At 37.1% G+C, this 13953-nt stretch overlaps 1 protein-coding gene across 1 annotated transcript in view; it reads right to left on the minus strand.

The window, feature by feature from the left end:
- The window catches only part of LOC140137948 (uncharacterized), a 90816-nt gene extending 88448 nt beyond the window's left edge, over positions 1 to 2368 (minus strand). The window contains exon 1 of the mRNA XM_072159762.1: positions 2214 to 2368. Coding sequence (XP_072015863.1) covers positions 2214 to 2286 — 73 coding nt within the window. The 5' untranslated portion in view covers positions 2287 to 2368. The remainder of the gene's footprint in view (positions 1 to 2213) is intronic.
- Positions 2369 to 13953: the final 11585 nt, after the last annotated feature.

Genomic DNA, 13953 nt, shown 5'->3' on the forward strand with positions numbered 1-13953 from the left:
TAACCGTTTTTGTTTTTAGAGAAACTGAACATGATTTGTCTTGGAGCTTCCAAAAAGGCTTTACTTGTAGCACCAACTTGAACGATGTGCCCGGCCCGCGTAGCGCGCAAAATATTTGTATTTGACACTTTTTTGCCCATGATTGGAATGAAAGGAGCTTCATTGTGACAATGTGCGCGCGCAGCGCACAACAATCTTGTATTTTAGCCCATGATCTGGTTGAATTTTGGTGGAAAAGTGGCTCCTTGCCCTTTTTCTTTTCCTTTGCCTCCAGATTTTCTCTTCATTTTTTTTTGTCAGAGGGGCACTTTTTTCTTTAATTTTTTTGACGACCTTCGACTGTTTCCACAAAAAACAATATTACGGCGCTACCTTGCCATCATCTTATCCTCATAAAATAACAGTCCTGCTATGCCAAGTACCCGTGGTGTAGTGGTTAGCATGCTAGAACGTTAATCTAGCGGACCGGGTTCGATTCCCGGCAGGTACTGTTTTGAGGATTTTTCTTATTTATAGGCCTTATGGTCATTTGTGAGTTTAAAACTCGATATAGCGGTGAATGCATACCCTTTCTACACTTACGACTTATATATTTAAATTGTCACCGCAGCGCCACCACGACCTTCGACTGTTTCCACAAAAAACAATAATTATTACGGCGCTACCTCCATCATCTTATCCTCATAAAATAACAGTCCTGCTATGCCAAGTACCCGTGGTGTAGTGGTTAGCATGCTAGAACGTTAATCTAGCTGACCGGGCTCGATTCCCGGCAGGTACTGTTTTGAGGATTTTTCTTATTTATAGGCCTTATGGTCATTTGTGAGTTTAAAACTCGATATAGCGGTGAATGCATACCCTTTCTACACTTACGACTTATATATTTAAATTGTCACCGCAGCGCCACCACGACCTTCGACTGTTTCCACAAAAAAACAATATTACGGCGCTACCTCCATCATCTTATCCTCATAAAATAACAGTCCTGCTATGCCAAGTACCCGTGGTGTAGTGGTTAGCATGCTAGAACGTTAATCTAGCGGACCGGGCTCGATTCCCGGTAGGTACTGTTTTGAGGATTTTTCTTATTGCCTTATGGTCATTTGTGAGTTTAAAACACGATATAGCGGTGAATGCATACCCTTTCTACACTTACGACTTAATGTTATTAGGATTGTACGAGTGAACAAAAGTTAAGATATTCTTGTTTTTATCATTTTTGGATTTTGGAAACAAGAGATCTTGTCTATTAATTCTACGTGCTTTGTCAATACCAATATTAATCACCTGAATTGGATAATTTTGAAAGTGAAGTTGGAACATTCAATAATGTGCGCGCACGTCCCACAGCGTTTATCTTTACACATTGTGCTTCCGCCATTATCTTTGTTATTAAGTGCGGCTCTGGTTAGTAACTTTTTAAGATTTGGAGTTTGGCGTTTGCTCATTATTAGCTTGTTATCAGTAAGAACTTTAGACATTCTTTCACTCTTTTTGAGCATATGAATAGAATTGTTGACTACATTACTTATATTAATGTTATTAGGATTGTACATGTACGAGTGAACAAAAGTTAAGATATTCTTGTTTTTATCATTTTTGGATTTTGGAAACAAGAGATCTTGTCTATTAATTCTACGTGCTTTGTCAATACCAATATTAATCACCTGAATTGGATAATGTCTGTCAAGAAGCATTTTTTTTTTCAACTCTGTAAGACGTTGGTGTTTAACATTGTCATTAGAAACAATAGTGCATATTCTTCTGGCTAAATTGAAAGGAATATTTGTTTTGACATGTCTTGGATGACATGATCTGAAGTCCAGGTATTGGTGTGTATCGGTAACGTTATAGAAAATATCTGCTTCTAAAAGGTTATCTAAATATATTTGAACGGCGATATCAAGGAAAGGAATGTTGGAATTACTGGAATCTGTTTTGAATTTAATAGAATTGTGAAGATCGTTTGTCTGTCTGGATTGCTCACTGTCCATAGTTTTTTTTTAAAGTGCAGACACATATAATTACCAGAGCATCAACAAAACAATCAAAAAATGCCACTGATTGTCATATTTTTGCAAGATATTCTGATTAAAACAAAATTCACCTATAAAAATAGATGAACACGCTAATTTTTATTTAGAGATGATACGAACAGCCACCTACATCCAACCACTTAATCGGCGCTATGCCCAGACGGGCAAATTACTTACCGACAGTAGCCCCATACGCATTACGTAGAATCAATGTGAGTATACCAAGTAATATCAAGGTATGTCCCAACATGACTACATGTGTGCTTGCTTGGCGTTTGATTCAAATCACCACTTCCTGTGAGTATTCCGTTATGCCACTTTCGTGACTGTTCCGTTCGGATAACTTTGCAATTTTGATTCAGTTACCTACTAGACAAACATTTTACCCATTAATAAGGAATATAATTTGCATATTTTATTGTAAGCGTTTTTTATTGGCTGCTGGAAAGACTAGTAAAGTGCAGTGATCACCCGGGAGTGATCATGGTGATAAACATACAGAAAATAATAAGAAATTTTACTGTATAAATAAATACGTGTACTGCACGAGTTAGAAACAGACAGATGTGATGTGTTTTCGTGCAGGAATACAGCAATGATTTTTTTTTTAATTCTTATGTTTTATGTTTCTCATAAACTTGTAATGAGGCTTAAGGAACTTCCTTTTGTTGAGTGTTTTGTTGATTTTAATTGTTAGTTACAAAAGTGACTTAAAATTGCTCATTGAACATCCGATCTCTCATAAATTGATTAATCTTTTTTACATGAAAATTATAGTGATGTGTTTTGTATCACTGAGACTTGGTTGTCCAATGATATTGGTGACTCAGTACTTACTGATCAATGAATACTCTTTTGCAGACTTGATCGATCACGGTGGTAGAGGGTGAGTCAATAAAAGAGCAATAGAGCAACGAATCGATATTTACGTGAGAACCAAGTTATTAGAGAGATTGCGATGTTCCAAACGCAGCACGTGGACTGTACGTTTTCACGTACGTTTTTACGTACGTTAAGACGGTGTTAAATATTACTAGTCTCGGTTCCAAACTTGATTGTGCTCATTCGTCACGAAGGAGAACAAGTCGGCTGGAATAAAGACTATAAATCTGATCTATTCTAATCTAGGTCGATAGAGGGCATAGTGATTGAAAAATTAACAGTAAGCGCATGCTACTGAGTCTATGCCTAATTCAAACAGCCCGCTTTTCATTTTGACCAACAATTTTGACTTAACATGCTGCTTAAACTTAATTGTATTTTTGTGCTCCCCAAATATTATAGTTGCCCAAAACATATATTTTGGTAGATTAAAGATCACTACATCCATATATCATGACTTTACTTGAGACCTTTTCATCCTGAAAATTGGGCGCGTTGCATGAACATCGACATGAGGTAAAATCAGTATATTTCAACGTAGCATCTGCGTTTTATATTACGTTGGAATGCAAAATGGGAAATCACAATGTCATACGCAAAGTATCACACGCATTTCAATGGGCAATCTCTGCGTATGGACATCGCGTATAAATTTAGTCGATTTTCAACACATCGCTGTACCTTTATTATAATGATTTGTTACAAACAAAAGGATCATAATAGTAATTAGACTTTCCTTCGTATGTTCATTATCATTGACTGTCTTTAACATATTGTGAAATGGACAAATTTTGTGCATTTTCAACGATGTATCTGCGTTTATTTTGCACGTGGAAAATCATAATACGTGACCTCGCTTCGATACAGGAGAGTGGTTTTGAATAGATCAACGTACGTCCGATACCTACGTTTGGTAATAGTCCTGGCCCTGTCCTACAGACCCGTATACAATTTTTCAAGAAGAAAGTTTGAATGTTGATTCGAGTAGGGTATGCATAGGTCTTTCAAATTCTACTAGGTGGAAAATTCCAAACCCGGGCAAACTCTGTATATGGCCGTTTTTCAAAATGGCCGCCAAAATGTACTTATGAACCAGGTATAATGACAATAACTCTGAAACTATTTGACCTAGAGGGGTGATTGAGGTGTCTAGCCCCACTAAATCAAGGCTGTCTGATTGAATGAAGGGGGTTTCATGGTTGTTCGAGGTCTAGGACACCTGAAATCCAAGATGGCCGCCCGTAGCAACCATAATCATCATATTCGCCAAGATGAAATGACAATAATTCGGAATCTGCTTGACCTACAAGGGTCATTAAGGTGTCTATCCCCACTAAATCAAGGCTTTCTGATTGAATAAAGGGGTTTCATGGTTGTCCGAGGTCTAGGACACCTGAAATTCAAGATGGCCGCCCATAGCAACCAGATAATCATCATATTAGCCAGATGAAATGATAATAATTCGGAATCTGCTTGACCTGCAAGGGCCATTTAGGTCTCTATCCCTATGAAATCAAGACTGTCTAATTGAATGAAGAGGGTGTCATGGTTGTCTGATGTCTAGGACCCCCGGGTCTAGGACACCCACAATCTAAGATGGCCGCCCATAGCAACCATATAAATATTCACATTAACCAGGTGAGATGACAATATCTCAATAATTATTTGACCCAGAAGAGCAATTAAGGTGTGTAACTTCGCTAAATCAAGGCTGTTTGATTAAATGATGTGATATCATGGTTGTCTGAAGTCGAAGTCACACCAAACCAGATGGCAGCCATAGCAACCACTAGTAACCAAGTAAAATATCATCAATTAGAACCTCTGTAACATAGAGGCTGGATTAATGCCGCCAAAATATGTTTTTTCACTTAAAAAATGGGTTAGAGTGTCATTGAAACAGCATTATAAGCAATAAATATTCAAAATAATCGATGAAAAATGGCTTTGAGGGTTATAGCAGAAACATTTCTCCCTAAATGATGTTGCTAATATGTTTTTAATCCAAAATGGCGCCGATTATGAGGTCCAAAATGGCCTTCAAAATACATTTTTTCACTCAAAAAATGGGTTAGAGTGGCATTAAAACAGCATTTAACACATTAAATATTCAAACTTATCAATGGTAAATGGCTTTGAAGGTTACAGCAGAAACATTTCTCCCCAATTGTGTTGTTAACATGTTTCAAATCCAAAATGGTGCCGATTATGAGGTCAAAAATGGCCACCAAAATACTTTTTTCACTCAAAAATGGGTTAGAGTGGCATTAAAACAGCATTATAAACATTAAATATTCAAAATAATCAATGAAAAATGGCTTTGAGGGTTATAGAAGAAACATGTCTCCCCAAATTATGTTGCTAATATGTTTTAAATCCAAAATGGCGCCGATTATGAGGTCCAAAATGGCCTCCAAAATACATTTTTCACTATAAAAATGGGTTAGAGTGTCATTGAAACAGCATTATAAGCATTAAATATTCAAAATAATCAATGAAAAATGGCTTTGAGGGTTATAGAAGAAACATGTCTCCCCAAATTATGTTGCTAATATGTTTTTAATCCAAAATGGCGCCGATTATGAGGTCCAAAATGGCCTTCAAAATACATTTTTTTCACTCATAAAATGGGTTAGAGTGGCATTAAAACAGCATTTAACACATTAATATCAAACTTATCAATGGTAAATGACTTTGAGGGTTACAGCAGAAACATTTCTCCCCAAATTGTGTTGTTAACATGTTTCAAATCCAAAATGGTGCCGATTATGAGGTCAAAAATGGCCACCAAAATACTTTTTTCACTCAAAAATGGGTTAGAGTGGCATTAAAACAGCATTATAAACATTAAATATTCAAAATAATCAATGAAAAATGGCTTTGAGGGTTATAGAAGAAACATGTCTCCCCAAATTATGTTGCTAATATGTTTTAAATCCAAAATGGCGCCGATTATGAGGTCCAAAATGGCCTCCAAAATACATTTTTCACTATAAAAAATGGGTTAGAGTGTCATTGAAACAGCATTATAAGCATTAAATATTCAAAATAATCAATGAAAAATGGCTTTGAGGGTTATAAAAGAAACATGTCTCCCCAAATTATGTTGCTAATATGTTTTTAATCCAAAATGGCGCCGATTATGAGGTCCAAAATGGCCTTCAAAATACATTTTTCACTCAAAAATGGGTTAGAGTGGCATTAAAACAGCATTTAACACATTAAATATTCAAACTTATCAATGGTAAATGGCTTTGAAGGTTACAGCAGAAACATTTCTCCCCAATTGTGTTGTTAACATGTTTCAAATCCAAAATGGTGCCGATTATGAGGTCAAAAATGGCCACCAAAATACTTTTTTCACTCAAAAATGGGTTAGAGTGGCATTAAAACAGCATTATAAACATTAAATATTCAAAATAATCAATGAAAAATGGCTTTGAGGGTTATAGAAGAAACATGTCTCCCCAAATTATGTTGCTAATATGTTTTAAATCCAAAATGGCGCCGATTATGAGGTCCAAAATGGCCTCCAAAATACATTTTTCACTCAACAAATGGGTTAGAGTGGCATTAAAACAGCATTTAACACATTAAATATTCAAACTTATCAATGGTAAATGGCATTGAGGGCTACAGATAGACATTTGTAACCAAAATGTGTCATTCACAGGTGTCAAATTCAAAATGGCGCCCAAAGTGAAGCCCAAAATAGCGGCCAAATACATTTTTTCTCAGCTTTTAATGCTGTTTTAATGTCGCCTTTAGTATGAAAAAAATACTTTAGCGGTCATTTTGGTTTTCATTTTTGGCACCATTTTGGATTTAAAACATGTTTTACAACCTATTGTTTGGTACAAAATGTTTCTGTTGTAATCCCTAAAACGGTTTACCATTGATTATTTTGAATATTTAATGTGTTCAATGCTGTTTTAATACTACTTATGGCTGCTTAAAATGTATTTTTGCGGCCATTTTGGACCTCATAATGGACACCATTTTGGATTTGAAACATGTTAACAACATAATTTGGGGGAAAATGTTTCTGCTGTAACCCTCTAAAGCCATTTACCATTGATAAGTTTTAATATTTAATGTGTTAAATGTTATTTTAATGCCACTCTAACCCATTTTTCGAGTGAAAAAATGTATTTTGGAGGCCATTTTGGACCTCATAATATCGGCGCCATTTTGGATTTAAAACATATAAGCAACATAATTTGGGGAGACATGTTTCTTCTATAACCCTCAAAGCCATTTTTCATTGATTATTTTGAATATTTAATGTTTATAATGCTGTTTTAATGCCACTCTAACCCATTTTTGAGTGAAAAAAAGTATTTTGGTGGCCATTTTTGACCTCATAATCGGCACCATTTTGGATTTGAAACATGTTAACAACACAATTGGGGAGAAATGTTTCTGCTGTAACCTTCAAAGCCATTTACCATTGATAAGTTTGAATATTTAATGTGTTAAATGCTGTTTTAATGCCACTCTAACCTATTTTTGAGTGAAAAAATGTATTTTGAAGGCCATTTTGGACCTCATAATCGGCGCCATTTTGGATTAAAAACATATTAGCAACATCATTTAGGGAGAAATGTTTCTGCTATAACCCTCAAAGCCATTTTTCATCGATTATTTTGAATATTTATTGCTTATAATGCTGTTTCAATAACACTCTAACCCATTTTTTTTAGTGAAAAACATATTTTGGCGGCATTAATCCAGCCTCTATGTTACAGAGGTTCTAATTGATGACATTTTACTTGGTTAATAGTGGTTGCTATGGCTGCCATCTGGTTTGGTGTGACTTCGACTTCAGACAACCATGATATCACATCATTTAATCAAACAGCCTTGATTTAGCGAAGTTACACACCTTAATTGCTCTTCTGGGTCAAATAATTATTGAGATATTGTCATCTCACCTGATTAATGTGAATATTTATATGGTTGCTATGGGCGGCCATCTTAGATTGTGGGTGTCCTAGACCCGGGGGTCCTAGACATCAGACAACCATGACACCCTCTTCATTCAATTAGACAGTCTTGATTTCATAGGGATAGAGACCTAAATGGCCCTTGCAGATCAAGCAGATTCCGAATTATTATCATTTCATCTGGCTAATATGATGATTATCTAGTTGCTATGGGCGGCCATCTTGAATTTCAGGTGTCCTAGACCTCGGACAACCATGAAACACCCTTTATTCAATCAGAAAGCCTTGATTTAGTGGGGATAGACACCTTAATGACCCTTGTAGGTCAAGCAGATTCCGAATTATTGTCATTTCATCTTGGCGAATATGATGATTATGGTTGCTACGGGCGGCCATCTTGGATTTCAGGTGTCCTAGACCTCGGACAACCATGAAACCCCTTCATTCAATCAGACAGCCTTGATTTAGTGGGGCTAGACACCTCAATCACCCCTCTAGGTCAAATAGTTTCAGAGTTATTGTCATTATACCTGGTTCATAAGTACATTTTGGAGGCCATTTTGAAAAACGGCCATATACAGAGTTTGCCCGGGTTTGGAATTTTCCACCTAGTAGAATTTGAAAGACCTATGCATACCCTACTCGAATCAACATTCAAACTTTCTTCTTGAAAAATTGTATACGGGTCTGTAGGACAGGGCCAGGACTAAATCGCAATCTCTCTATTTATCACCATGATCACTGCACTTTACTAGTCTTTCAAGCAGCCAAGACATAAAAGTCCTTCATACCTCACCCAACTCTAGTTTTTCTATTTGATATAGCGCCGGCTCCCATTGAACACGTGTTAGCCCGTGGCACTCATGATTTTAATGGTCATTGACGTTTGTTATTAACATTGCATATTTCACTTGTTTGAAGAGTGGTCGTCATCAAGTAAATTAAAACAACGAATCTTCACCCTATTACTTTGTAAACGCAATTTAGATAGCTCTAGATTCTTAGTCTCGCGTCCAGACCGCATGGTCTCTTACGAACGACGAATGTTAGGACTGACAGAAATCGGCTGTGAATGAGACTAGCCAACTGTCCCTAAAATTATATTTGTGACGTGTCATGTCAAAAGGAGACACTTTTGGGCAGGATCATAAATGGAGAAATAGGCAAAAATCTGCCCGGGGGTGATTTGTTCACATTATTTGTGTTTGTTGGGAAATTGTGATGTTATTAATGTTTAAAATATTGTCTGATAGTTCCAGACCGGAATATAACTGGCATCTTGTATTTTTTGAGACATTTTTCAAGGTAGTTCCTACTCTCAACATTGTCTATAATATTTTTAAAGGCCGATATCTCAATTTCCAATTTTATAATACCATAACTTACGAACTCAATATCTTCGCTTAGGAATGTCCGATTTCATTGGGGAAAGCGGCGTTGTGGAGCAAAATATCTCTATATTTAAGATATGTAAAAACCTCCAAATTGATAACCTGCCCAAAAGTGTCTCCTTTTGACATGACACGTCACATTTATCGATCAATCAATACAAAGGAACAATATACCACTAGCCCTCACATGATATAACAAGGATAAAATTTCTCTCGTGTCGATATTTACTTTTTACATTATAGACGAATCCAAATACACGCATTCCTACACCTGACTAGCAGCCTTTAGTTGGGTAGCCGTCGGCTACAATGCACTCAAAATGTGAAATGATTCGGTCTTGGCGGAAATTTTAAACTGCATTCCATCACCCGTTTTACACCTTCCGCGAAAACACAGGCAGACAAAAGAATAACACAATACAGTTCCCTTCGACAAAACACACAGCATGGTCTATTCGCTGTTGAAGTGACATAATAATCGGATTAATACACACGGTATCTATGCATTGATGTATTTGCGAACAAAAGGGCTATATGTATGAATAGATGCGACGGGATTACCTGCGGAATTATCTCCATTATATATATTATTAGCTATTATTCTATTAACCCTCCTCGTCCTTGCATCTTCTCTAGGTGTTAGGCGGCTTTTATTTGCACAATTGACGCTCAAAGCACCAGGTTGGTGCTAGCGGCTACCCAAAGATGTCCGACCAAATCCTGACCATGACTTGGCTACTTGGATTCGTCTATATACAGTTGCGTACCGCACAGTGTCAACACCCTGTATTATAAATATTTTTTTCCATACAGCTCAATACTCCGTTCAAATCAATATTCTATTATTGACACAGATAAAGAAAGTTTAGATATGCATTGTGTATAGGACGTGCACCTGGAACTTAACTAAATGGGCTAAACGCGTTCCTTTATCTTACTATAAATAGGGGAATGTTGTGCCGACTATGTGTGTGAGATAATCAAAGGCTCCGTCAGTTTCGATCCAAATGTTGCCAAATTCATACGGGATATCGGGGAATATACGGGAACGTGTTTAAACTTTATTTGGTTGAAAACGGTCAAGAATTGGCTGCAAAAACAGTGAAAATATGGGTAAAAACGGGGTTTTTGTTATGAAAATCAGCTGCCAGCCTACGCGTCACTGCAGCTGGCCGGCAGCGCGTCGGCGCGCCGCGGCGCAGCGTCCGTAATGCGCGCGTAAACGGCGCAGAGCCACGCGACTTGCGGAAAGAAGGATGGACGGGTCACAGGATTATGAGGGGTGAACACGTCCGCAGACACACTATGAGAGGACGCAATAAATACGGGGAAAAGATTTTTGTTGTATAAACAACATGAAGCGGTACTATAAAGAAAAATTAAATTAAAATGAGGACAAAAAAGGTAATCCCGGTTAAAGTAACTAATTGAAACGGTAAAGAAACAAAGAAGGAAAGAAACTAATCAAGAAATGTAAGACAAAAGAAGCTAAAATTATGAGATCAGAATTAAATATAAAAAAAATGGAAACGGGAAATCACAAGGAGCAAATAAAAAAAAGCTAAAAGGGAAATGTAAGAAAGAACAGATTTAGAAAATAATGGGAACGGGGTTAAATAAATAAATAACATGGAAACGGAAAATCACAAGCTAAGCAGAAGAAACTAAAAAAGAAAATGTAAGAAGAGACAGATTTAGATAAATAAAATGTATCTTTTCAATGATTCTACCTGTTCAGTAATTCTTCATGTTATATAGTGAACCTTAGATTATTAATACATAGTGAACGCTCCCATTTACTCATCTAGCGGGGACCCGCGCGAAGCGCGGGTATCCCGCTAGTCTTACTATAAATAGGGGAATGTTGTATGTATGTGTGTCCACGCAAAAGCTCTGTCAGTTTCGATCCAAATGTCGCCAAATTCACACGGGAAATCGAGGAATAGACGACAATGTGTTTAAAGTTTATTTGGTTGAAAACGGTCAAGTATTGGCCTCAAAATAAGTAAAAAGTGAGTTTTTCGGGCAAATTTATAGCGGTAGTTTGTTTACGGCCAATGCCAACCAACGCGTTCACATGTCTAGCATAAACCGCGCCGTTAGCGGGTCGGCGTACAAGACGCGCGCCGCTTGACTTGCACGCACGGGTGCGGCGTGCGCATAGCCAACTTGCGCACGGGGTTATGGTGATACGGGATAATGGGATAACGGGATTAGACCTACGAAGACATAAATATCGTAAGGGTACGGGTGGGGAAAAAGAAAAAGAAGGACACAAAATGTCCGGGGTTGTACGGGGGGTTGTGGTTTAGGGTACGGGATGGGGTTACTAGATTACCAAGATGATTCGGAAGGAATGAGGAATTTTCAATGAGTCTACCTGTACAGTAATTACTCCTGTTTAAGTGAACGCTTCCATTTACTCATCTAGCGGGGACCCGCACGAAGCGCGGGTGTCCCGCTAGTACCTATAAAGGATAATTGTCATTCTCAAAATTAAATATATCTCAATTTTTACGTTGGATTTCAAATTTTTTACATTAAAAATGCAGTAAAAGATATCCACAGCAAGCTGCAAGGCCCCGCTCATTAGTGTACTGCTTTTCGAGTGAGTGTACTGGAAACCAAATACACTGGTTTTACCTGAAAACAAATTTTTTTCTTGTAATAGAAACATCATATGGGGTACTAGAGCATGCCCAAATCGTTATAATGTGTAGAATATAGAAACGCTGTGGTATCTCATATGATAGTCATGGTATGCTTAGCCTGAGTCGCTCGGCCTATCTCGAACAAAGTCGCGGTGCGTAGCTGTTAAAAAACGAGAGGATTCGTTGTACTATCACGGCAATTTTAACACGAAGATATAGGGATGATGACGATGTGTACCGCTTACATAAAAAAAAGGCACTTGTCGGCTCCTATATATGTCTCTTTTTACATACAAAACATCTCCAAGTCACGTCTTGAGCTGTCTTGCAAGTTGTGACAAACAGCTAGCCAACCATTATACTGAATTCTATAGCATATTGTCCCTTCAACAATAGGAGTTTTGGTTGAATAAATATCTGTTCGACCGTCATTACAAAAGGGTTTACTACTATTGGCTAGTCTTTTGGCTAGAGTTGTATAGATTGCGTTTACAAAGTAATAGTAGGGATGACCATGACAATTTGACGTTTCTCCTGTTTTGTAGAATCATACCTTATATTACAGAGCTCATTAAATCACATTACGATTGGGTTTTGGAAAGAACCTTCTGTTAAATAATGCCTATTCATCTGACTACTCAATTTCAAATCTCTAAATCCCTTTCTTCTTGTCTATTGATATTTTGAATAGTGTTTATCTTTCCCCAATATATTATGATACTAAAGCAGTGTATACACGAGGCCCATTACTTAGTGGGTGAGTTATGTGCTCACTGACCATGACGCTGAGCAATTGATCAAAATACAGGAAGCAAAAATGGGGCCTTGCAATTCCTGTGGTCATAGGTTTGGGGATATACTCAAAACATAAGTAGTGGTAAATGATTTTCGAAATCATATCAAAATGGCTCATGTGTTGTCCTGAAAGTACAAGATTGCCATCCTCTCCTGTATACAATTTCTATACAATTTTTCATAAAGAAAAGGCTAAGGAAAACTAAGATCAAAAGGGCTAAACACCAACAACAACATAGGCCTACAAGTGTATTATAATGTAGCATGTGCACACATTATCATGTTGTGGATGGTGAATCAAGCTGGTCCCTACACATTCCCAAATGAATACAGTGACCAGCCGGTGTTCACTCATGATGGACATACTGATCATTATGTATGATGCAAACTCATAGGTGTTGTGCGTTTGGCAATTTGGGAGGGGGTGGGTTCAAAATGACCCCATAGGATTATACGGGGGTCAAAATTTCAAATTGCTCAAATACCCCTTTCAAATATAATTTGATTATTTACATAAATAAATAAATAAATAAATAAATAAATAAATAAATAAATAAATAAATAAATAAATAAACGAAAAAAATTGAACAAATTGTAGCGTAGCATTAAAATCATAAATATAACCATTGCTGGCAGGCGGATTCGAACCAACGATATTGACATTGCCAGCCTGGTGCTCTATCACTGAGCTATGACAGCATCTAGTGATGAGGGTCGAGTTTTTTAGCTTATACAGTGTTTGTCTGTGATAATGCCACCTCGTGAAATAAATAAATATAAAATCTCTTTAAAAAATGTTTACTTTAAATTTATTTGATAATTTTCTAACCTATATTTTCTTTAGAGCAGGGACAAATATTTCCCCTTTTATCCAATTAGACCGCTACATAAGAATCTACTTCTTTTATTACTGATTTAATTCCGCGATTTGTTCCATTAAGCAATATCAAAGATTAATGTCACACATCTCACAACATATATTTAGTTGGCTTAGTGGTCTTGCACAGAACTTTTTAACCAGGAGGTAACGAGATCGATTCCCACCTCTGCCTGCAATTTTTTCAAGACTGGGAAATAATAACCTGACATTCGCCGCTATAGCCAATGCTGCCCCATAGACGTCAGTACAAAACGTAACAATGACTGTCAAATTGGAACGATTTTGTTCCACACAAATTTTGACCCCGGGATTTTGACCCACTTCCCAATCAGTATGACGGCAACTTCGTGACCTCTTTTGTTCGACAGAAAA

This window comes from Amphiura filiformis, chromosome 2 (genome assembly GCF_039555335.1).
Source record: "Amphiura filiformis chromosome 2, Afil_fr2py, whole genome shotgun sequence".
Taxonomy (NCBI): domain Eukaryota; kingdom Metazoa; phylum Echinodermata; class Ophiuroidea; order Amphilepidida; family Amphiuridae; genus Amphiura; species Amphiura filiformis.